General features: G+C 32.2%; 1 protein-coding gene across 1 annotated transcript; it reads right to left on the bottom strand.

Moving 5' to 3' along the window:
• On the bottom strand, nucleotides 1-25,527 carry LOC132730239 (sine oculis-binding protein homolog; the record flags this gene model as incomplete). The annotated part of the gene is given in 4 exon segments (XM_060716118.1): nucleotides 1-808; nucleotides 2,162-2,242; nucleotides 8,239-8,440; nucleotides 25,188-25,527. Coding segments are annotated over 4 exon segments (1,181 nt in total), but the record flags the coding sequence as incomplete, so codon positions are not given.
• Between the last annotated feature and the right edge of the window lie 1,910 nt (nucleotides 25,528-27,437).

The following is a 27,437-nucleotide window of genomic DNA, read 5'->3' as shown; positions in this document are numbered from 1 at the left end:
CCATAAGGTAAAATGCCTGGCGGAAATGCACCCATTAAATGTGCCTGATGCAGCCACGGGGCCATTGCTACCGATGGGTGAAGCATATGTGCTGGGAAGGTTGTTTCGCTCTGCGGGGAAGGTGATGTTACCTGAGGTTCAGACCGCACAGGACTGGTTCTATCCTGTTCCCTTTCTGACAGGCTGCGTCTATGTTTAGCTTCACTCTTTATATGATCAAGTAGAGAAATTCGCATTTTTCCGGAACTGTCGGTTTTATTGTTTAGTTTCTGCGACGGCAGTTTTTCTGCACTTATTGCAAATGTTTTTTTACTATTTTCTCTATCTTCACGTCGCTCTTGACGCTCGCGCTCACGCGCAGATTCACGCGCTTCTGCTGCTCGTCGCGCATGCTCACTACGCATCCATAACTCAGGGGTTATAAGTATTTCTCTTTCTCCGTCCTTGTCGCTAGATGATTCCTCTCCATTTTTGCTCATTTTCTGTAAATGTTCTTGTGTCTCCTTACAAAATATACTCATTTTATACTGATTCAAACACTTTTCACTACAAAATTGTAACTGTGTTTCTCCGTCCTGAAATTCCACGTAGTTCACTGTATGCCTTACGTGTTTACACCAATCACATGTCTTGCTCTTTTTGAAAGAGGCCCGCCTACATTGCGTAAAGCAAACCTCGCTACAGAAAACTTTAGAACCAGCCGTCGTATCCAATGAGATTTGTTTATTTCCTGGTTTCCGGCACCAAGCGCACTCCTGACTAGATTCGTTTTCAGAACGGGATTCAGTATCTTCCGATGCCGCAGCTTCTGAAAACAATAAAAAAAAACAAATTTGAGCTTTAATAAAAATATCAATAAAGACATCAATGAATATATCTTTTTGACCTAAGACGTAATACTAGTAATCTGTTAACTGCATCCAATCACCATGTCTTTTCTATAAGAATCACATTGACTGTAGAATGAAGTTGCAATTAAATTTGCACAAAGAGTAATTTTACGACAAAACGAAACATGAATCGTCCTTTCAAGACTTCTCAAATATCATAGAGATCATAGAGCCTTCATCAGAAAAAAATGACTGAAGAAAAACAGAGAAAGGAACTGATACTTGTATCAGCTCAATACGATCCTTGTTTCTTAAACATGGCTCTTTTTATACTCGTTACATGTATTATCAACCACGTATGACGTATACGGACTTAGTGGATGTAATTTATTTTGGCTGACAAGAAACAAAGTTGCCATATGCGGCAAAATATATTCTATGTGATCAATTTAAAATTGGACAAAATATCACTAAGAATTATGCCTTAAATGTCTTCGAAAGTGGTTCAATTTTTGAGATGCCACACAAAGCCAATCCTTCATTATTTAAAAAGTAATTTCACTTATATATTATATCATCTTACAATGCTTTATCATATTTCTTACATGCACAACTACTTTTGATTACGTCTGCAAAATTCACAAAGATCTAGTTTTGTGTATCACCATAACAGACTAAAAAAAAAATTGATATATTTGGCCTACTTTACAATTTTATAATGTAGACAGAAGCTATTTCTTATTAGACATAATTCAATCCTGTAATATAAACAAAAACAACACACAAGAACACCAATTAAGTTATAATTCTAAAGAAAATTGTCAAATGACAATCTGACAAACTATAAATTTGCCGTGACAACACGAAGCCTGATAGTATTGAAAAAACCTTCGGATTGCGACTAGTAAATAAATATGGAATTATTACATGTAAGAAAATACAAACCTATGGACGCTACACTGGCAATGTCAGTGCCAAGACAATAGTTGTTATACTAAAATCGTTTATAATTTAAGGTAGACCATTATTAATATATTAGCTCCACTTTGAAGAGCATTCAAAAAGGCTAACTGCATTGAAATTGAGGGGTGTGGGTTCCAATTTTTGTTTTCTTTCTGTTTTTCTTTTTAAAATTATTTATGTATCTCTAAGGTCCATTATGGAAGAAAAAGTGTTTGATTTTAATTATATAATTATTGTAGGTATTTATTTGCTAAATAATGCCAAAAGTAGTAAATATGACACAAGATATTTAAAATAAAGCTATCTTCTGTTGCAGTGTATTAATACAACACACTACTAGTTGAGTAAAAATGTATGCAGGAACTCACCTTCGAGTTCTCGTCTTTTAAGTGCTGTGACCAGGTTCATATGCTGCTGTGCTAAAGCGTTTTCGTCCAGGGGCAGTAACTCTGGAAAATAAAACAATTTTTATAGGCTAAACTATAAAGCAGATATCAATTGATGATGATTTGATGTCAACAAAATTTACCCACAAGGAGGCAATATATTTAACTGGTTCTGGTAGATTTATAAAATTCTTGCCGCAGAGACTTAACTCATATTTAAACACTTTTGAGATGATGGGCAAAATTTGTGAGAAATAAAACCACTGGTCAATTCGACATGTCGTCAGACAAAGCTTTACAAGTACATGTGCTTTTAATGGGACTTTTGGTGGTGTTGTTGTTGTTGTTGTTGTTTTAACCATATTATTGATAAAAATTAAAAACAAAATGATAACAGACCTACGAAAAACGGTTGTAGGTAGTAAGGGAATACATAAAATTGCTGTCGACTAATAGCCAATGAGAACGTAAACTTGTATGATATTATTATAGCCGAAATAAAAAAAAATGTATTCTTATTGCGGTTTTCCTTAATATCAAAATCTGCAGGTGTTATCACACACATGAACCCTTTTCACTTTTTTAAGCAGAGAACGTAATTTAATAATGTATAAACATTTTAATGATTAAAGATGGTCCTTTGAATGAGATAACAGAAAACTACTGCGAACATATATTTTCTTTTTTCTTTCTGTTATTAGAACAAGGGATTGATCCGTTTCATAAAATTGCGTCTATAAAACGTGCATGTGGCGAAACTGATATCTTCATCGTCATATTTTAGAAAACTCGATAATGAAAATTAAATGTATTCGGTATCAGGGACGTGTACAGTTACTGTACGTGCTCGAGTTGATATCCACTTATGATATCAAAATTCAGATATAACTTGATAATTATAAACTATTCCCGTATGTTTTATACCATTGAAAGGGATATGCTAAATACTGTACAGCAGGTGCGGCCTGTCATGATTTGTTTTTTTTCCTGTATCGGATTTGATGCCTTGTCTTATATATGAAGTAAGAAATATCTGGCCCCCCTTTGTTCTGGCCTCAAGGTTATAAAACTTTTTTCAGAGTTCTATCTCAAATCTCATGTTTTTCATTGGTCATTGTATATTCTGTGGGAGTCTATGACCATTCCGATGCCTGTGATCTGAGTTTGAATTAATACAAGGGAAAATCGGGTTCCAAGACCAAAAATTTAAAATCATTAACAACGATGGTCCTCGCACAGATACAATTTTAATTGTGCTACACAATGTCATGTTCCTTGTAATAATAATTTCAGGAATTCCCTTATGCGTAATGTCAGCTTTTTGTCAATACAAAGAATATAATAGTCTTTTAATAGTTTTTACACAACTGCAGTCGAAAAGTGATTTTTTTTGAAGAGGGGTTTTAGAAAACAATTCAAATATCTCTGTACATTATCATAAGTCGAAACTTAAGAATGATTGTAACATAGTATCTTTCAACCAAAGGGAGTTAAATTGTTATGTTTTACAACTACTTTGAAAACAGCATTGTCTCCCTTTATGCATGTGAAGATTGCTAATTTCCAACATAATAAATAGTAAAAGTATTGTCAAATAAAAAAGTACGAAAGCCTAATAGTGTCAAATGAAATAAAAATGCAAAGGCGTTATAACGCGAATAAAGGCGTAGTAACGCGAATCAAAAGGCGTAATTACGCGAATCAAAAGGCGTAATTACGCGAAAAAAGGCGTAGCAACGCGAATAAAGGCGTTATAACGCGAAACAAAGGCGTAGTAACGCGAATCAATAGAGGATATTTGTTTAGTTCAGTGTAAGATCGGAATATATTTCACCGAGTGAGCACCAAAAGGTATATTTCACGAGTGGCGCAGCCACGAGTGAAATATTAACTTTTGGTGTTCACAAGGTGAAATATATTTCGATCTTACACTAAACTAAACAAATTTTCTTTTTATTATATGCAAAGAAACGTTTAAAAAAGACATTAAACCTAATATTGAATGAAAAGCGCGCCAAATAATAATACAACGTGACGTCATTTACGACGTCACGTCATTGAGTTGGTACCCAGTACTGTGTACGCTGGTATTTCACTGAAACAACGTGAGGGGCTTAAATTCAAAACAGTGAAATTATCAAAGTGGTAATTTCACTGTTTCAAACAGTGAAATTACCAGTTTTATATCACTGATATATTTCTATAAACCACCGAAAAGCATGTAATAAAAAGGCGTAATAACGCGAATCAAAAGGCGTAATTATGCGAAAAAAGGCGTAGCAACGCGAATAAAGGCGTTATAACGCGAATCAAAAGGCGTAATAACGCGAATCAAAAGGCGTAATTACGCGAAAAAAGGCGTAGCAACGCGAATAAAGGCGTTATAACGCGAAACAAAGGCGTAGTTACGCGAATCAATAGAGGATATTTGTTTAGTTCAGTGTAAGATCGGAATATATTTCACCGAGTGAGCACCAAAAGGTATATTTCACGAGTGGCGCAGCCACGAGTGAAATATTAACTTTTGGTGTTCACAAGGTGAAATATATTTCGATCTTACACTAAACTAAACAAATTTTCTTTTTATTATATGCAAAGAAACGTTTAAAAAAGACATTAAACCTAATATTGAATGAAAAGCGCGCCAAATAATAATACAACGTGACGTCATTTACGACGTCACGTCATTGAGTTGGTACCCAGTACTGTGTACGCTGGTATTTCACTGAAACAACGTGAGGGGCTTAAATTCAAAACAGTGAAATTATCAAAGTGGTAATTTCACTGTTTCAAACAGTGAAATTACCAGTTTTATATCACTGATATATTTCTATAAACCACCGAAAAGCATGTAATAAAAAGGCGTAATAACGCGAATCAAAAGGCGTAATTATGCGAAAAAAGGCGTAGCAACGCGAATAAAGGCGTTATAACGCGAATCAAAAGGCGTAATAACGCGAATCAAAAGGCGTAATTACGCGAAAAAAGGCGTAGCAACGCGAATAAAGGCGTTATAACGCGAAACAAAGGCGTTATAACGCGAATAAAGGCGTAGTAACGCGAACCAAAAGGCGTAATAACGCGAATTGAAAAGCGTAATAACGCCTTTATTCGCGTAATAACGCGAAACAATAGGCGTAATTACGCGAATCAAAAGGCGTACTAACGCGAATAAATGCGTTATAACGCGAATCAAAAGGCGTAATAACGCGAACCAAAAAAGGCGTAATAACGCAAACAAAAGGCGTTTATAACGCTTATTTAATACCATATAAATTCCAAACAAGTGGCCTATTAATGTATGGAAGGAAGAACAAGTTGATTTAAATGAATTGATCTAGATGTACGTTTTATTATATGCCGAAAGAATTTCGGGCATATTACGTTATACCCCTGGCGTCCGTACGTGCGTCCGTCCGTCTGTCTGTCCGTCCGTCCGTAAGCAATTTTGGTTTCGGGAGCATAGCTTAAGTTTCCATTTGCCCACAATATCAAACTTCGTAGGAGGATTGTTATTTGCAGGAGGTAATACTTTATAACCTATAAGTCACCAAGTCATCTTATATTGGCAAATATTAAAGAGTCTTTATTAGTTTATGACAAATAGTTTGCATAATTACTGTGCAAATGGAATGAAAGTTATTGTAAATGTATATTGTATTATTGTATACGAGTTTATATCTTGAGCAATAAATTCAGATGAATATTGGTCTTCCTTTCTCGCGAATTTGATTAGTATAAATATGGTATTAAATTGGCATTATAATGTGTTTTAATTTGCGTTATTACGCCTTTTGTTCGCGTTACTACGCCTTTATTCGCGTTACTACGCCTTTTGATTTGCGTTATTACGCCTTTATTCGCGTTATTACGCCTTTTGATTCGCGTAATAACGCCTTTATTCGCGTTATTACGCCTTTTTATTCGCGTTATAACGCCTTTATTCGCGTTGCTACGCCTTTATTCGCGTTATTACGCCTTTTGATTCGCGTTGCTACGCCTTTATTCGCGTTCTTACGCCTTTTGATTCGCGTAATAATGCCTTTATTCGCGTTATAACGCCTTTGCATTTTTATTTTTTATTTCATTTGATACTATTAGGCTTTCGTAAAAAAGGTTTATTAAGCATGATAATATGTATAGAACATGAAATTCGTTGTTACATAAGCATTATCACACCCTGCAGAGAGTAGCAAATTGTAGCTCTATACGTCACAAATCGGGGTGTATTTCTTCTTGCTCGATTCGGAAAGATTTTTTAGGGTGTGACAAAGATTCAGAATCAGTATTGTCAACGGGTAAATGATATTTACATTCATATCTGGGTATTTCACAGTCATAACTGAATTACTAATAATAATTGATTATCAACTTTTTTCTTTTAAAATTATCTCACTTTATAAGACGTCAAAAACCTTAGGTTTTTCAAGAGTTTTTGAAGATATTTCCAAACAATATACCTGAACGACCAGACATCGTCGGGTAACATGGCATCTTGATATTTCGGGCTTGGATATCCGACGATGTAGAATAGATTTAAGTTTTATTGATGAACTAGTGCAAGTGTTTCCGGATGTAAGGGCATCACATTCTTTAAAATAGCATGGACAAATTATTTAAAAAAATGTGGAATAATATTCATATTTATTTTACTCAATTTAAAAGCATACAATTACAGACAAATGTAAAATCTTTTGCATTAAAATTTTCAAGATCTCTATATTACTTAACGAATATGCGGAAATTGAACTCTTAAGCCAAAATATTTGTTTAGATTTTTTTTTCTCAAATCTTTCATTGTTTTTCTGCCATTATTCTATCCCTCTAGTCAGAAAACAGACTTTTTCTATGGCTGTTAAAGATAATACGAGAGTTTGTATTACAGTTTCCAGAGAGGCCTGTAGCTGTAACGTATAACATCAAACATTAATCATAGCCGACAATCAGTTTGATATATCCTTCATTATCGTGAAATTCTACCCGAGGGGTCCGATTCGAAACTGGAGCCATCTTTTCTCTCGTTTAACTATCGTATAGCCTATTATGGAGAGACGTTGTCGGGAAAACAAGATGGCGGCCGACTATAGGGTTGCACAAAAACAGCTGAATGCACCAAACTTTGCGGATCGAGTAACACACTTTTCCTGTAATTCGCAGACATTTTATCGATAGAGATGTTCTTGGTTTTCTAGTTTGCCACACACACATGTGGCTAATATACCAACATGTAGGCACCATCAAGGCTTATAAGTTACAGAAATACTTCCCCTTTGAATATTAGGCAATTATAAAGCATATCATAAGAGAAAAAACTAGAGTGCGGAGAAAAAAATCATTCGCCTTATCATGATGAAAAAAAGAGCGTTAGATTGATTATTATGACTATTAGATAAAATGAAACAGGCAGAAATATTGCAATACTAAAGACGTCATAAAAGCGAGAACAAATCAGTGCATTTCGAGAAAACAAATATTCTTATTATCAATATTTTATTTAGAATAGAGGTATTACTTTCAACACTGTTATCCACAGTTTTAATCATCTATTGTTTTATGAAATTATTATAATCTTAATTAATATCAAATTTATCAATTAAACATTATGGAATAATTTATCAATTTAATACTATGGAACCAGTGTGTGTAAATATCCGACCATTGTGTGAAGCTATGTTGCTCTATAATGACAATTGATTGATTATATCGAGTTAATTGAATTTACTTGAAACAGAAAGTCTGGCAAATATCTTAATTGGCTGTGATTAGACCTAAAGGCTCTTTGGCTAAATGGTTGAAGTATTTGACTTCAAACCGCCTCCCTCACCGCAGGTTTGAATCCCACTTGGGTCATAGGATACTACCGTGTGAGGAACATACCGATCTGGCTCCCTATCGGTTCCTGAAACATTTCTCTATTATTAAGTCTGGAAAGAAGGACCTTGACCTTATCAGTGTCATTATACGTCACCACCACATATACAAATTTTATAAAAATTTAAGTTTTTAAAGCAGTCCTTGATATTAAGTAGCAAATAAAGTCAAATGTAGTAAATACTCACTGCGCCTAAGACTTGACTTCAGTCTATCAGAGGGACGTCTTTTCTTATTTTTGACGTCACTACTTGTCTCTGACGTCGGCGAATCGCTGTCGTTGTTTTCCGTGTAATTCTCGAGGTTTAGATTTTCTGTGTCGGTACTATTTACTTTATCATCGTAGCCAAATAGCCCCAATAGTTCATTCATAGTATGCTCAGCATAATTCTGAAAATAAACAATACAGAAATTTGAATATTCTTTAACAATTTGCTTTGAAGATTGCTCGTTTCTGGAAAATTAAATAAACTTTATGTATTGCGCAGTGCCATAGAAAGCAATACTCCCATTGGTCAATTTCAAATGCAGAATCACCGATCAAAGAATAAAATCACAACACAAGCTTCTATAGCATTATATAGAAATACTCATAGAAAAATGAAACAGATATGTTGCTTTGTTGTATTTTTACACATTATTCAATGTTTACCTATTTTTTTATCATCTTTGACCTTTCTTTGTCAGTTTATACTTATCTTTATTTTTGTCAGTAAATATCTATCTTTGTCAGTTTAGACATATATTTGTCAGTCATTTTGGAAAACTCTATTAAAACAAAACAAATCATGACCAACTTTCTCATCTGTAACATGACGTTTATGAAGAAGATTTACTCTCAAGTTATAAAGATTAATTGTGGCTCTTACTTTAATCAATAGTCGTGGAACTAAAGTCGGACATAACGAGAAATTGAAACCAACATTTTTGAGCGCTATATCAGACAATGCACCAATTCAAAACTTGACCAATATAGTTAAAATAGATAAATATCGGACAAATATTAATGGACATCCTGTTCAAAATAAAACACTCGTCGTTAATATGTAACGTCAAATTAAATGGGCTAATATATTATGGTAAAAACATTGGGACCATCGGCAAGGTTCCGTGAGTTCATTTTCTATACCTGACCGGTGAGTGTAACCTACACAGTAAAGTGTCTTAAGTTGTCTGTGCTGGTATTCATTATGTAGCCTGTCTTACTTAAATTTTAAAATTTATAGCAGTATCTCATTTTCGCTGGACACTCAACATTAAAAGACTGGCAAAAAGCTCCTGTCACTCTTAACAAGGTACATTGCTATATTAAGACAAATAAGCCGCAATTTGTTGCCACTCTTTTTAATCGAAATTCACTATTTGGTAAATTACTTGATAAAATAAATCATCACAATTTTGGATTCATATTATTAATAGCCTCTAAAAGAAAATGTTTGATGTATCATTTTTTAATACACTGTTCAATATTCTAAGCTGGACAAGTGCATTGCAAATATTCATAATCGATTAATAATCGATAATCGATACCAGAATCGATTTTCGACATAGAAAACATAAAAAAACCTTAACATTGTTTAAAATCAGTATACACCTATTTTAAGTTCATATAATTTCAAAATTCATTCAATTCTTAATCATAAAAAACTCGTAAATTTTATTTGAAATAATATAACAGCACAAGAACGTTGCCAATGTATATATTAACCAGGATACTTTTTTTTACATGAAACCATCATTTTTTCACCCTATGTCTGTCATACATATCACAAATGTTCCAGAATATATTTATGAATTATTTATGTTTCTGCTATTTTATACATATAAGAAATTTTATATTTTCTTTGACAGCTATATTTTGATAGATGAAGTTAACATATGATATGAAACAGCATTAGAGTGACCAGACATACGTGATTCCTAGATGACGTTTTAATGCGAACACGATCTCTTGAATGTTTATTCAAGTTATAATATTCCATCTTATTTCACGTCCAAATCAATATCTCCAGCTTAAAGTCGGACATTCACGGAAATGATCGGAAATACGATCCGGGCTACGGAATATGAGAACCGTGCGTGAATTAAGCATTGATTCCGTATTTTTGTAGCGTCTGAAACGCTTGGCTCTAATACATGGTATCGAATAGACGAAAATGTTTGCTTCGTGATTAATTATGTTTTGGGCAATTTAAGCATCCAATTTCAGCATTACCGCTTGCCATATAACAATATATTTTTCATGTCTGTATTATGTTAAATATAATAAGCAATAAATATAATATTTCCATTACGAATGTTTTATTACAGGGTCTCCATTCTAAATTGACGTCCTCTCAAATATCACTGTTATTGTATATTTGTTAACCAAACACATGTTCTCGTTTATAATAATCGTAAACAGCAAGTGTGACCTTTCTCTTTGGAAAAATGTAAAAATGAGAAAATATCTTCTTTTTTCACTTATTATCTGAAATTCTACACGTCAAATATCTTAAATAGATTTATTTCCCTGCAGTTTAATGAACAAAATTCTAATAGTTAATACACCTAGTAAGCCAATTAGCACCTGTTCAGTTTATATAAGTTTCATATAATTAATTTACAAAAATTCAATTCTGTGCACACTTTTAATATGTGAGGGTTGTAGCTAAGCAAAGAGACCCTTTTTCACTGTCAACCATACACTGTCACCGTCGTGTTCTCTTTTGAGAATATTGTGTTTGTAGGGTTTCGGATATGCTGGTTTTCTTTCTTTCTTTTTCTCTTTCTTTCTTTCTTTCTTTCTTTTTTTCTTTCTTTCTTTCTTTCTTTCTTTCTTTCTTTCTTTCTTACTTACTTTCTTTCTTTCTTTCTCTCTTTTTTTTCCTTCTTTCTTGTCTTCTTTCTTTTCTTTCTTTTTTTAAGTACGAAACCATTTCTTTTTTTAAAAAAAGAAACAAACATGGAGACGGAGGTGTCTTGTATATGAATATAAACCAACTGTGAACAAAACACCCACGGGAACCCGACGTCCTAAATGAAAGGTAATGAGTACCATGTATGTTATAAGTTACATGGTATTTAACAATTGTTTTCTATTAAAGTCGTCTGCTTAAAGTTTAAGGTTACCCGTATGTCATCAAAAGACAAAAACTGCACTTGTTATCTTTTTGTGTAAATAATGTAATAATACACCTACATACATTCTTAAGAAATCGTAAATGCATAGTAATTAAATAATCTTCAATAATATCGTAAGTTGAAAAAGGCCGGGGAACGAACTGACTGCTCTGTTTCCTGTGCTAAAAATAGCTAAATATACGTCACAACTTGGAGTGACATGGCATTTAGCGGGGATGCATACCTTCTGATATTCCTCTTTAAAAGAGTTTGAAAATCTTAAAGTCAAAGTCCCCGCTATTCCCCATGAGTGAAAACCGTGATTTTTGATTCCGCTATTAAAATTATGTGTACATCTTAGACAATGCGATGGAATGTTGAATACGTTCTTGGTATATGGAGAGAGAAAGTCTTCTGGACAAGTGGTCATTTTAAAAAAAAAAGACTATGAAAAACCTTTATAAACTTTTTAAAATTATGCTCTCAGACATTTTGGGAATTTCTCATGTGTCTAAAATTTCAATAGTCATATCAAATTAAAATCTGACACCGATGTTAATTCAGAACGAGGTATATAATTGTTATCATTGGACCCTTTTAATTCGAGGTATAGATTTGCGTTACATGATATCATAAATAGTATATTTAGTGTCATACTCTCCTCGTTGTAGTTTGATATCTATCCAAATTGTTTTATAACTTGATATAACTTGATATCAAAATTGAAGGGAACCAAAGTAAGTTGTGTTGTTGCGTTGGTTAGACATCGGTAATCAAATAGCCGCTTACTCGACGGGTTCATGTTACATACTGGAGAATAACTCGTTATTCATGGTATAGACGGGGTATATCACTGATAGACATAAAATGTATCAATTGTAATAGATACCAGTATGTACTACGCTGACATCAAAGGTAAAGACAATCAGACTAAACACTAAGGAAGAAAAAAACAATGTTTATCTTAGTGCATCAGTATATCATGGCACGACCAACCCGACTAATATAGTTACAATAGTAACAATTGACAATGTATGTAAATGTTTCCACTTCCTAATGCTGAAAACAATCAGATTCTTATGTCGTGCATTTTTTAAGATATATATGCGATGTCTAATAGAATAGAGAAAAATAAACATCTTTGAATACTAATAAGAAATTTCAATGGGGTAGGGGTAGAACATGGGGTGGAGGACTGAGTTACGATATTCCTTACTGCTTACTGGGCTTCTGTCATGTTTCATTTGTTGTTTCTACTTCTTTAGCTGACATACAAGCTAGCATACTTATGACTTTGAGCCTTAAAGAATTAGTTTGTGAACTTATACATACATAACGCTATCACAATCTTTGTTATTTAGACATGTAAATTAGGATTTTAGATATAAAGCAATACACACATGTTCTATGCAATCGTATCAATGATTATGAGTAAAACTGTCAGAGTTAAATCACATGAAGTTTTAGTTTTATAATAACTAACTATTTAAGAAAGTGTTGCATAACCTTGCAGTGAAAGTGTATATTTTATCTACTTAGTAAATCTATAAAACAGTACGCAACTATGTAAATATGTAAAAGTACATTACGTACATTTGTATTTAAAATAATCGGCGAGAAAGCCCGATAACGAGACTTAAAGATAGCACATGTTAGATAATGTTTCATATTTTAATTGTCAAACTTAAAACAATTATCAATTCCACCACGTGCAGATGACAACATTGGAACTACTTTTTTATAAAAAAAAGTGAATTTAAACAACCTTATATCCTAAGCATAAAACAAACAAATCTTGTATATCTTCAGATATCCGTTCAAAATATTATAAGCTACATTTTCAGTCGGATATTTTAGCTTTGGCATACGCTCACATTGTCTCATTTTTCCGTGAATTCTTGTCAATTTACACAAAAAAATATTTTGTTATTAAAAATATGAATATCAAATTTCTGAGAAAAGAATTCCCCCTTAAAAACATCTAAATAGAAAATAATTGCCTACCTTTCTTAAACAACTTAATCCGTACCAGTTTTAAGCTACACCTATTTATGTAAGACCCTCAGCTATACGACGGGCTTTTAAAACCGTTTTTAAATAAGAAAGTTGCGTGCCACATCGTTATATGATAGACCAAGTAAACCTTTCTCTTGTTTCAGTTCAGGTCATCATGGTTTATTACCTCAAGGTAAGCTATGAAAGACGATCTATAATATAGTGGACAAAAAATACGGTTAAATCTTTATAAAACTCTAAATTCTTTCTTTAATAGTCTACTTTTAGAAAAAATTTGGCAGATAATATTGGACCCTGCCCTATTGCAGTCTTAACCTTTTTTTTCTCTCGATAATTATGAGTGAAAAGACTTGTTGAAAATTTAAAACCGTTTTTGTCACTTTTGCGATATCGAATAAGTAACATAATTCTACGGGTGTAATGAGGCTCTGTGAATATAGTATTTAAGTTTTGACAGGTGTTGGGCTCCACAAAGGAACAGCATTAATAGGCAAATTTTTCTCGGGGGTCGGATTACATTTGTAATGTAACGCTATACGTCTTGAATGTGCATGGTAATTTTAATTGGATAAGAAAACCGATATGAGTTTGTTTGCATAATTTAAGGGGAGAGTAAATGAGAGCCTAACAGCATACGTTTTTCAGGGCTTTCATTGCATATGATATGTATTTGAAAATTAAAAAAACAGATATATGGTTACATTAGATAGCACAAAAAATCGTAATCACACATCCCGCTGTATTTAATTAGATACTCGACACTTTTGTGGGTTTAATGAACAAATAATCCCCATATCCTTATTAGAATATAAAACACCCTAAAGATTAATGACTAAAAGTTGTTTTAGTTTTTGATATGGAAACCTGTTGCCAGTCCATTCATATCTTTTCAGATTCAAATAATTACCAAAATTTAAACGATCCAAGACAAGAACAGATCAAAGTTCAATGTCATTTAAAGGGAAGATGCTCAATCAAGAGCACTATTTAAAGTTCCATAATGCAATGTTATAACAAGATAAATCTGATATTAAAATGTAATTTGCATAATATGGATAGCTGTACGCTTAATTAAAATAGATTAGAATATTTGACAAACCATGTACCATACAGTGAAGAGGTAAAAATAGTTAAATCTATCATACCCATCATTTCTCAGTTCTTCCGTGTTAAATTAAAACGACACCCAAATTTGATATGTAACCATCTTCTTATGTAATGCATTATTTCTGCCAGATTTACTTAAGATAACATTTTTTAATTCAGCAGTATTTTGTTAATATAAGCTTCTTTTTATTATCTACGACCCAACACAGTCTAACGTTTCAAGTAAATAGTATAGTATATATAATATATGGGGCATTAAATCCTCTTATTTAAACAATTTACATAGATTTATATTAAAACCGATAATTTCTACAAGCAAATCATTCAGAGATCAAAACTTCCCTTTTTTGGTATACGATAACAAGACATAATTAGCAAAACGTATGTATAGTATACATTAACTCTTTAATTATTACATATTTTTATTTTTATTTTTAAAGCCAGGCTAAAAACACGACAGTACAAATAAGCTAAATAAATACAGATCAACTCGTGTGGAAGGCCACCTAAGATGACCAGCAGAGTGTTATTAGTATAAAATTTACTTATATTTATTCCAAATTTATACAAAAATAATATATATATTCAGTTGTTTTTACCGTTAGTTTAATGTATCATACAGCTGGGACTAATTAACGCCGATACTTTAACAAGTCATATCAAATATTCGGGTTATTCACCCCTAAATAAAATACAGTTACATGTCAGGTGTCAAGTTCAGAGTAACAGATACTTTCGGGATAGGTTTGCCAAGATTAAATTCTTTAAATATTACGTCAATATTCTATATTTGAATGGCTGCACACAAATAAGGAATTAGATTTTGCTTGACGCTTTTAGCTTTTAATCGTCTGAAAAAGCATTATTAGGAATCTCAGAAAAGTTCTTTTCTTGATGCGATTATATAATGAAACAAAACACCACGTCCACGTGTTATTTTAGATTTGCACTTTGTACATGTATATCAGCTGCGTCATGAATACATTGACATGTTTATAGATGGTTTCTTGCCCTTAAATTTTCTTCGAGGAATATGAAAAATAGAAATCTCCAGATCGGCGTTTTATAAATGACGACAATAAAAGAAGAGGAAAAACAACAACATGTAAAAAAACAAAACAAAAATAAACCCCAACAGATTACAGAATTAGTGTAAACTTGTTTTAAAGAAATACGTAAGAATATAATGATAGGGATACAAACAAAAACCTATGTTAACTCACTCCATCTTACTTTTCTTACTATGCCGAACTTTTTTTACATTGCACGTTTTTCACGATTCTGATTTTTTTGGACATATAAAACAAAAGTTCTGTTTTCTACTCAAGAATTTTGGATATACTTTATTTGCATACTTACAAGTGAATGTATGTATGTATGTATGTATGTACGTATGTATGTATGTATGTATGTATGTATGTATGTATGTATGTATGTATGTATGTATGTATGTATGTATGTATGTATGTATGTATGTATGTATGTATGTATGTATGTATGTATGTATGTATGTATGTATGTATGTATGTATGTATGTATGTATGTATGTATGTATGTATGTATGTATGTATGTATGTATGTATGTATGTATGTATGTATGTATGTATGTATGTATGTATGTATGTATGTATGTATGTATGTATGTATGTATGTATGTATGTATGTATGTATGTATGTATGTATGTATGTATGTATGTATGTATGTATGTATGTATGTATGTATGTATGTATGTATGGATGTATGTATGTATGTATGTATGTATGTATGTATGTATGTATGTATGTATGTATGTATGTATGTATGTATGTATGTATGTATGTATGTATGTATGTATGTATGTATGTATGTATGTATGTATGTATGTATGTATGTATGTATGTATGTATGTATGTATGTATGTATGTATGTATGTATGTATGTATGTATGTATGTATGTATGTATGTATGTATGTATGTATGTATGTATGTATGTATGTATGTATGTATGTATGTATGTATGTATGTATGTATGTATGTATGTATGTATGTATGTATGTATGTATGTATGTATGTATGTATGCATGTATGTATGTATGTATGTATGTATGTATGTATGTATGTATGTATGTATGTATGTATGTATGTATGTACGTATGTATGTATGTATGTAGTTTTTTGTAGGGCTTTTGAATGTAATGAAATAAAATGTTGAAAATGTTGATTTTGAAAACGCTCGTGTTTTACAAATATAGTGGGAAATCTGATCAGATTTCAAATAACAAATTGGTTTCTTCATTATGCACGTTTTACCTTTTTCGCTAAATTTTTGTAATTGAGTTGTCCTCCCTTGAATTTAGTTCAGTCGATCACAATTTAAAAGTATTTTAATATGAAATCAAAATATGCTAACAGCATAGGGTCGGACTCTATACTGTGTGCAAAAGCACAGACGCTTCGGGGTATACGGTATTTTTTCATATATGTAAAAATTGTTTGAAAACCATTTTTACCGTTGTAATAGATGTCCTATTCGTGTTAAAATATTAAAATAGTTTTGGTAGAGTGTTTACAGGGGCGTATCACGTTGGGGGCAGGATCTGACCCCCCAGCGTCTGTGTGCAAAAGCTGACAACTATCGGGTTAAATGTATAATAGGTCAGCGATTGTGGTTTTGCAAAAGCTGAATGTCAAATGATATTGACAACTAATATCAATCACTCGAGATTTCTCAATTTGAACTGAATTTGCTATAAAGAGAATATGAGGGTTGAAGCCAACTTTAATCTTATACTATTATTATTAAACTTATTATTATGGTGAACACTGGACATGACATATACTGACCATTACCAACGAAACTTGAAGATTTTAATACATGTATATACTTGGAATATCTAATCACTTGAAGTGGACGCTTTCTCGTAACAATTAAAATAACACTCAATAACAAATACGATATGGGATCCAGAAGTTCCCGAAAATACGCAGACACAAAATCATAATTTTTTATTACACGTCATATCAACTTTCCTTTCACTGTTGAAATTAGACTATAGAAATAGGAAATAAATCGAATATCGTTATTAAAGAAGATTTTCATACACAATACAGAGCTTTTGTTTACTTTTTGAACGTCCCTTGAAATGTAGTTGAATGTGACACTTCCACTCCGCTGATCAGTGAAATTTTATATCATTTAATTCTCATTCTTATGACCCTAAAAAGATGCATAATTTTGTGCATCCAGGGCTTTGACCTAGACAATGCCGTCAGTTTCAGTTGAAAATGATAATCCGGGCAACTACCTAGTAATTAGGCATCCGCAGATGTGTCGACTGCTGCAAATTTTACAGGACCCTTGTCAGTTGAAAGTAGCAGGTGTACAATTTCATTTGAAATTAGATTGTTATACTTTGAAATGTCTCAGTTTCAAATTAAAGGCGTAAGCAACATAATGCGTGTAAAAACTTTGATACATGATCTGTAACTACAAAAACGACTGGAAATAGCTGTCAATCAAGCGTCCACAGTACACCGATGTTCAGGATTCAAATTTCATGGCGGTAATAATTTGAAACCAAAACGAGGCCTAGTTATGTCGTCTGCAGCAGATAGACGAACAATCAGACAGACAGATTCATAGACGTCAAGCTATGTTCAAAGGTTCTTTACAGTGAGATAGTGGGTATCAATTTTCATTTTTTGTTTAGTCTTATTGTGGGTTTTCTTCTTGTTTCGTTCTCAGACAAAATTTTCTACATCCAAATGAATGCATACATTATATCATAATTAAATGTACATAAGCTTTCCGGATATGAGAATGACTTTCTTGCTATAATTAGATTATTACAACTGTATCCAGGGTGTGAGATAATAAAGACATTTTCTTAGCTCAAACATAGATCTACAGTATTTGATTGGTAGGAAACTAACATATAATATTTGCTAACCAATGAAAAACTTGAGACTTGAGAAAGAGATAAGGAAAAATATATAGCATCGAGGAGGCCTGTTCTATAAATAGAAACAAAACATTATTGAGTTATGAGGCCAGCGGGCGGCTCTCAGTAGAGAGGCTCGCTCCGGATGTAGAGATAAATCCGATCTTATCAAATACATGTGATTTAAATACTTGTATGGTGACCGTTTTACAGATAATGTTTTATTTCATAATTATTATTTTAACGTCTATTTAAACGTTACGTGATGACATGACGTCCGTAACGTCATACTAGATTTCTCACTATTATACAATACATACATCTTATCTACACATCTTATATGTCCGTATAAAACAAGTAATAATGTAGTACTTAGTATACAATGTAGTTACATGTAGTTAATATATTCAGTTATAAATAGTTATATATAGTTATTAATAGTTATGTATATGGTTATATATAGTTAAAAGTAGTTATATATAGTTATATCAAAGTAAATCTATTTCATGTTAGTTCGTGAGAAAACTTGGACCATATTTTGTATAATAGAACAAAAATTATGGAAATCAGTCCGAAAAAAAAAGAATAGTCTTTTCTCCTTGATTAATAATTACTTTTGAAGGAATGGAAATAGATGCTAGTCAATTTCGATAATTCTCCCAATTATTTTATTTTATATCTGCACATGTAAGTTTTACCCATATATATACATAAATATATCTAGATTTATATACATATATTTATATATTACAGCATGGGCAAAAGTCATTTGTATCTCCCATTATCATCATATTTCCCCCTGAAGAAATTTTATTATAATTCGTAATATCAGATGACGCATCTCATGTTCTTCAAGAAATACAATATTGAAGGTGTTACAAGAACCAACTTCTGATTTATATCCAGTTTCGTATATACGTTAAATGTCGGCTTGCATTTTTAATTGCGTCTCTGTCTTTCCCAATATATAAAAAACAACTAATTTCATAACGAATAATTGATTTTTTTTTTCTGCTTAAAACTGACACTTTTTTGTCACAAGAGTAAGTCTTAAAATAGATATTGGTTTACTTATTTAGACATTTCTGTCTTTTTTATTACTCTCAACTGGGAATTCGTGAGTCGTTAAATAAACTAATCTCGAAATCTTTATTCTTACTTTTGCCCATATAAGGACTAATGTAAGAGAACTCTACACAAACATTGTTTACTTTACTTATTTGGTGCTGACGTAAAGTAAGATATCCATTAAGTAAATATACGAAAATAAATTTCTATTTGAAGGATCATCCTCTAGTATTTCACGCCTAGACGAAAATTCTAAATCTATATTTATTTCCTCGTGCATGTAACAATACCAGAGCCCTCCGTGTCTTCAAGGATATATTTTTCCGACAAATAAACTTTAAACTCGTTTCCAAAACTTTAAGCCACCCGGAATAACACTTAAGTTCTTACGTAAAATATATAGATATACAGTCTTTTTAAGTATTAAATTTCTTAAACATTTTATTGTGGCGTCGTCCGATCCATCATGTAGCCTTTATTTACTGGACTCAAATTTCAGTCGCACTTAGTAATTAGTGGATTGTGATATGACAAAGATCTAGGGTTCTGTCAGAAAAAGAAGTAGCACAGTTGTTTTGTATCTTTTAAGTAAACCTATCATGACAGTCAAGCTCTGAGTCATGCAGAATTTATATCATTCCCCAGTTATATAATTACTATTATAAAATTTAAAGCATGGTATCGAATAACTCGGTAGCAACATAACAAAACCGGCGCGGTTTCATGGGAAACTACAGCGTTTACATATTGTGAACACGTTATTTACAAACTGGGATATCACTGTCAACAAGAAACTAAAGAAAACTACTTCATTTATGGAAGAAAGCCGTCCAGTTTCTCATTGGTCAAAAGAATTCGACTAATATCACATTCAACTAAGAATATGTATAATTTAAGTAATTCACATGTATAAATTAAGTTTTGTTTGTTTGTTTGTATGTTTGTTTGTTTTCATTTTACGCCTTTTCCCAACAGTGTTTCTGTCTTATAGGCGGGTAGTTTCCTAACCATCGTTCATGGAGAGTTACACCAGTACTAGACTACCTTCCTCCGCGCTAAACTACTAAAGCATCTCCCGGGGATCGAGCCCACGCCAGAGAGGTAACTGGGTAACTAAGAAGTCATCGTTTCTAACCCTTCGACCACGGAGGCGGTTATAAATTAAGTAATTTACATTTAAATTTAATTATTCACATGAATACACTTAGTCATTCAAATTTATAAATGAAATAAATTACACGTGTAGATTTAGTTGTTAACATGTATAAATTTAATAACTTACATGTATAAATTTAATTACATAATAAATTTAATAACTTACATGTATAAATTTAGTAATTTACGTAAATGTCACTTTCTATAACTCCCAGAAAATAAAATTTCCTTGTACTAATGAGATTTTGTTGTAATATAAAATGCACAAACATTTTTAGATTAACACTGACAAAAACCATTGACAGTATTTGGCACAAAACAGTTTCTTACGCATAAACACATACATGTATATTTTATAAATTGAGGCGACATTTTGATTTTGTTATATCTCCATATTTCAAACGAAAATAAGTAATAACATATAAAGGAGTAACCGCTGCTATACAAGCCCGTAACACAAATAAACCCTTCTCGATTTTTTTGTTTGGCAGAAGAACAATAACTCTTTTTTTATAGACTTCAAGAACAGTTGTCGTTCTTTGATTAAGAACACCATTATCTATTGATCTAATTTTTGCACGAAGAAAATCGCTATCATCTTACAGCTCATATCTGATAAAGTAGATTACATTAAATACTTCTTACCTACATAATGCTTTGAGAACTATTTTAAAAACCTCTTTTAAAAGTAATTAAGCGTTCAGGTAACGGATACACGTTGCTGGCACTTGAGGCAAAGAATTTTATTGTTTATATACAATCAAAGACTGCATCCGATATTTTGAGTCGGATGGCACCGACCGCTGGGGGAATATGTGTGTTAATAAACCTGACGCCAAGATTTTACCTGTGTGATACTATAAACCATGTGAATCAAGTATGCGAAGAATCGTGAATGTGAATATAGAGAATCAAGTATCATATTTCACAGGTACACCGAACATTACACGCTTTCTGAACGTTTATTTCGGCATCTCACATGAAAATTACCTACTCCAAAGAACTAACAGATGTGTGTAGGAAGAAGATAGCTCGTGAACTGGTTGCCAAAATCAGGTGTGTTTCCTTTGTTAAAGATATACGCGCGTGCGACATGTGAATTTCATCAAGAATATTCTAATCATGATCATGGCATGCATTTACAAATAAAGTTCGATCATATATCATTTTCGAACAGTTTAATATTCGGACAAACGCGCGAACACATGTGCGGACATACGATCGGAAAATCTTTATAACGTTAAATTGTTTTATTATCATCATTAGATCATAAAATCAACTACATTTTAAAACAAAATAATGTTTCTTTGGTTGCATCTATTTTATACTTATTTGAGTAAAATGATAAATTTCCAACTATTGGACGTGTTGTTTGTGGCCTAAATTCATCTGTTATACTTTTATTCCTATTATATGTAATACTCTTTTAGACTAGTTGATATTCAAGGTCATATACGAGTAGATATACTTTACCAACTTTAAAATTTTAAGATTAAATAAGTTAAAGGAAAGGAAGTAAAACAAATCTAGTATAATGCTTCACCCATTGTTTTTATACGGCCAATCATATCAATGTTTGACCTCAAACGAGGAACATATGTTGCGTGAGGTGTCACCCTACATTCCATTAGTCAGTAAGTAAACATATCAAGTTACTCGTGCAAATGATAAACCCGAGCTATTATGTTACAATAAAGATATTGACATCGATAATGAAGCGATGTTGACCATATAGAATGTCCGTCTTATGTGTATTAATTCAACGATATCACGTGATAGTAAAGTCTTCTGGCGCCAACCATGTTACTTAAAGAAAAACGCAACCAGATACACGATGAATACAAGATACGGGACATGGGATATGTGTATTATACAATTTTTTGTTAACAATACATTGTATTTCAATAATAATAACTTTAAAAAAACGCTTAAGTTATTTTTAAATAAATTTGTTTGTAAACCTTTACGTATTTCTAATAACAGACTGGGTCCCCTTCATGACGATGATTTATTTCAGTTCTAGACTATAGGAACCAAATATAACAATTCAAAGTTCCCGTGCAGCATCACGAGGGAATATGGAATGGACTATATGACATTTAACTTTCTCAAAGTTTGGCCGAAATATTAATATATAGGATAATGTCATTTCGGAATTTAAAAAAAAGCAAAAGATGCTTCTTCAATTGCCAATAGTAATAGATACATGCATTTTAGAACTGAGTTCTCAATTTTCATATAAAATTGTAGAAATAGATGAAATAATACCAAACGACTTGATCTAAAATAGCTGAACAATTTAGCTGTTACTGAAATACTAAGATAAAGCCATCCATATATTTAGCTATTGATGATTTTCTTTTTATTTTTAATAGCAAACAGTAGACCAAAAACAGCAAGACAACGTTTGATCTACGTTTTTTTTTAAAAGATAGATATCAGGAGCAGCATTCCATGCTAGCAGGGTGCTTATAACATCTGCTAGAGTTGCTAACACTTTGCTCGGTGTAAGAAATATCAAATTTCATTGGTTAAAGCATAGGTAGCTGGTATTAATTGGTTGTACATGATAAATGCTGGTACTAATTATCTATACCATGCACGAAACTTCTAAGAAACTCACGGAAATATCAGATTTCCTCCAAAAATAAACCCTATCATGAACTACACCCATCCCATATACATCATGAAAATACGAGATAGAGATTTAAAGATTTTACATCACGTGAACGGGGTTTCCTTTTTTTGCTCGGTAAAAGTATTATGATAATGTTCTTTAAAAATGGTTTTATGAATTTACTCCCTTTGATAATATTTTTGTTGTTTTTATATAAAGGTATATCCGGTCTTTGAGGAACATGAGCTAAAGTAAAGACGGAATTTTTCTATGTTTGCATCTTATAGATTAACATAATCTTGTAGTTTGTTGTTCTCTAATAAATTAAAGTTTCTTAGACAAAATTATTAAACGGTACAAGGGGCATATAAATAAATGTTTACCTCTCAAATATTTTTGACCAACTATGTAGATATACACTGCTGAGGGAAGTAACTCATGATGTAGCAATGTAAAGATTAAATAATTCTGTCTTGCGTACATAAGAATATTTTCATAAATATGTGGTTACAACCTTGAAATCAATCATAAGTTTCATAGCTTTTTGCCCAATCCCAAAATGTATTGTATAAATATGTGAATATATCCAATAAACATGTTTAAAATGAATCGTCTATATCACAGTTAGCTCCCCTAAAGATAAATGCAAATGGCTTTAAATTACATCAATTTTCTCACTTTTCAACATATATAGATACTGTAGCATTCCACCTGCAACATAATATAATATTGTTATATCATGTCTCAGATTCTGCTTATAAATTCAGGGTACAACAATGCTTTATCCTTGTATACGACACACGATTTAAGGTTATACACCCATCATGAATATTCGGTATAGTTCGCCACTCTTCGTGTTTCTTAATATTGAATGAAAAAGAACAGATATTTATCACCTCGACATACTAGATACGGAAAGAGACGGTGTTTGCCGAATTCATACAATCTATAAATGGTTGCATAAAAACCGAACCAAACAGTATCTTTTTTCAACATCTTTTTTACACCCCTTTCGCACGTAAAACGCACTCGAAAATTGAAACCGCAGCTTAATACCAACGGCTCATCTGTGGTAATGATAGATCGTTTTAAATGGAATATTAGTATAACATTGCAATACGCGGTTACCTTAACTGGTGCGTAATAAGAACCCATTTTGCTTGATAGCTTTTCTCATCAGTTATGATATAAAAATATGGAAATCTAAAAAACGCTCGAATGTAACGTGATAGCGCGCGGGATATGCGTCAAAAGAATATTATTTGAGAAGGAATCGGGTTGCAATATTTAATGTCAAACGCTAGGCATATGGCGTGGCTCAAAGTGTGCATGTCTGGAATAAAATTCTTATAAATTGAAAATAATGAATAAATTGTGATCTTGGGTTAAATTCAAGCTTGTTATTTCGTTTTTAATTGTATAGAGCGTTATTTAAAATTCATTAAAGTTTGCTATCTAGAAATTTGATATGCGAAACATGATATCTGTACATTGGCATTTTGATATCAAACAAATAATGACTACATTACAGACGTCTTATATAATATAAGGTTTTTTAATTTATTTACAATTAACATGAAAAATATTTTACTTCTAAAAACATTATGTACCCACCGATTCGTGATGTTTAGAGATTCTGATATATGTATATCCATAAATTAATAAGTTTTGTTAGAAATTTATGAATGACTTTAAAATTCAATTTCTGTGCCTTTGTGATTTTTTATTTTGATTTTTATAAGTAGGCGTAGGTAATAAATTATACTTCTACAATAAAAAAAATATCACTACAGTTGTGTACACTAACGATACAAATATACAAATTTAATTTACATGGTTTACGATATCAGGCCAGATATTTTATAAATATCTATAATCTGATGACAAAAAAGTATTTACACCAGCAAATTATATGTAAACAAAAGACATTGTATAATAAAATATCAAAATTTACATAATAGGTACAATATTGTTAGTATAAACTAAAACTTTCTACTCACGTTACAAAAATCACGTTCGTATTCTTTTAATTATGTACATGTATCATATGTATCAAATAAAGATATATTCTACAAGTATATATTCTTACGTTGACCGGTCTAATTAAAGTATACGGAGTTCATGAAACTTATGTAAACAAACTTCTCTAACCTTAATAGTATCTCCTTCCGGTTCATGTTTTATTGAGACCGATTCCTTCGTAACCTCATCACCATCCGCTGAATTCTCACTTTTATCCATTTATTTTTCTTAACTAAAAACTTTTTTTTCAGACAATAAAAACTTTTGCCTACCGTCTGCTTTGCTATAGAGCCTTTTCCGCATCTAATACTAGAAGATCGGCGAATAACACTCTACTCCGTATTGACTGGGGAAACTTGATCCGTCTGCAACATGATACCACATAATAATACTGGCGGAGTAGAAATAACGCGGGCCGGTTCGCGTTCCGTTCAGCCGTATATAAAATAAGCGAGGGAGGTGCGCTGAGGTTTTACAGCACGCTTGGTAATGATTCCACCATTATCACAGCTGTATTCAGTGGCCTTGGTAGCGATTGTGTGGCCTTTTTGAACAATTACATTATCATAGTCACATTACGTAAAGATAATAAAATTCGGAATACTTCGACAACAGCCGAATTCCAATATAAAAACCCGCTCAATTTGATAATGTATATGAATATTGTTAATTAGAAAATGTGATATTTTAACATTCGCATATTTGAACGCGAACAACTTTTTTTCTTAATCGTTTTTGATTTTAAAAACATTTTTTATAACCTTAGTTGATGATTCAAGAGAGATAACCGTTTTTACCCAATGAACAAAAAAGAAAAGAAAAACAGTATTTATTTTAAATTTTTCATATGAATAAAATTTGGGCTGAAAATAATTTATTTGTTAGATCAAGAATAAAATGATGTATCAATTTGTAGTTGATTTATATGGAGGGCGATCGTTGCCAAAATTCCAGACATGTAATGTGTTCCTTTTGAAAACTACTTTTGAAAATGCGAACATGTATGTCTAGCATTTTTTATTGCATTCGTGCACAGCAAATGATATGCCTCTTAATCCAATCTTTTAATTGAAGGCACCCGCTTTTAAATAACACGTTTACATGTAAATCTTAACAACTGACCTAACATGGAGAACAACAACACATTTACAAGTTCGTATCTACCATTGCATATAATACATAAGCATGTTTACACACTTGTAGATATATATCTGTACCTGAAAAACACAAATGAAATGTAAAACTCGAATGCAGAAAATATAATTTAATAAAACGTGTTCCAGTCGTAGAACTGCAACAGTACGTTTACACAGTTACATGTTCAAAATAACAAAAGTAGATTAACAAAGTTAGACGATTTTAAGTCATGCATGACGCCCCGCCTCTCTCTGAGTATTTGCGATCTTCTATCACGGAAATGTACGGACAGGTATAATACCCGTCGCCTCACTCCTATTTCTCAATAAAGTGAAGGAAAACACGGCGTCCATTCTAACTTTTTTATTTCTATAAAAAGTCCAATATTATTGGTATCAAATGAAAGATTACTCCATAAGCTTTCTATGAGTGCCTCGGAAATAAAAATGAATTAAATAGATGTATGGAATTTTTAGGTTTTTTTACTCTGAAAATAACACTCTCGAATTGGTAAGAAAAACACGGCGTTCCCTCCAAACTTTTTTTAAGTTCGTAATATATTTTGATAATTTTGGATTGAAATAAAAGTGTGCTTCATACGATTTATGATATATAACTATATAATGCCTAAAAATAAAAATGAATTAAATCAAACTGAATTAACTTTCGTTAAAAAGTTTATCATGTTACTTTTTGTAAAATAAAGAAAATAAGAATCCATAAAGAACGCTCAAAACGACAAAATTGAGAATGTTGCAGGCCCGGTTTGATTGAGCCTGCTCATGGATGGTAATGGAAAGAGCAAGTTATCGTCCACGCCCTCTAGCACCGGCTTAAGCAAAATTCAACATGAACTGGTACAATTTTGAAACATCCGCAGATGTGTTAATATGGCGATTATCATGGAACCTTCAATGTGACTCGTAAGTGCCATACCATGAAAAACGGCATATGATCCCCAAGTAAAAAAAAACACACTCTGAAATTCAGTAAGAAAAAAACATGGCGCCCCCTACTTACTTTTTTTATTTCTTGGTCAATTTTGATAATAAACAAGATCATCAAGGAAAGGCGGCGGAAAATTACATAAGAATTGCAGATTCGGTTTGATTGAGTCTGCACATGAGGGATAATGAACAAGTGACGATTATCATGGAACCTTCAATGTGACAAGTAAGTGACACGCCCCCTAGCACCGGCTTGAACGGTACTCAATTCTCAACACTTAATAGCGCTGGCATC

Source organism: Ruditapes philippinarum, unplaced genomic scaffold (genome assembly GCF_026571515.1).
Source record: "Ruditapes philippinarum isolate M1 unplaced genomic scaffold, ASM2657151v2 ctg4599_1_1_1_1, whole genome shotgun sequence".
Taxonomy (NCBI): Eukaryota; Metazoa; Mollusca; class Bivalvia; order Venerida; family Veneridae; genus Ruditapes; species Ruditapes philippinarum.
The sequence above is the reverse complement of the archived record's forward strand: the minus strand, read 5'-3'. Positions and strand labels throughout refer to the sequence as shown.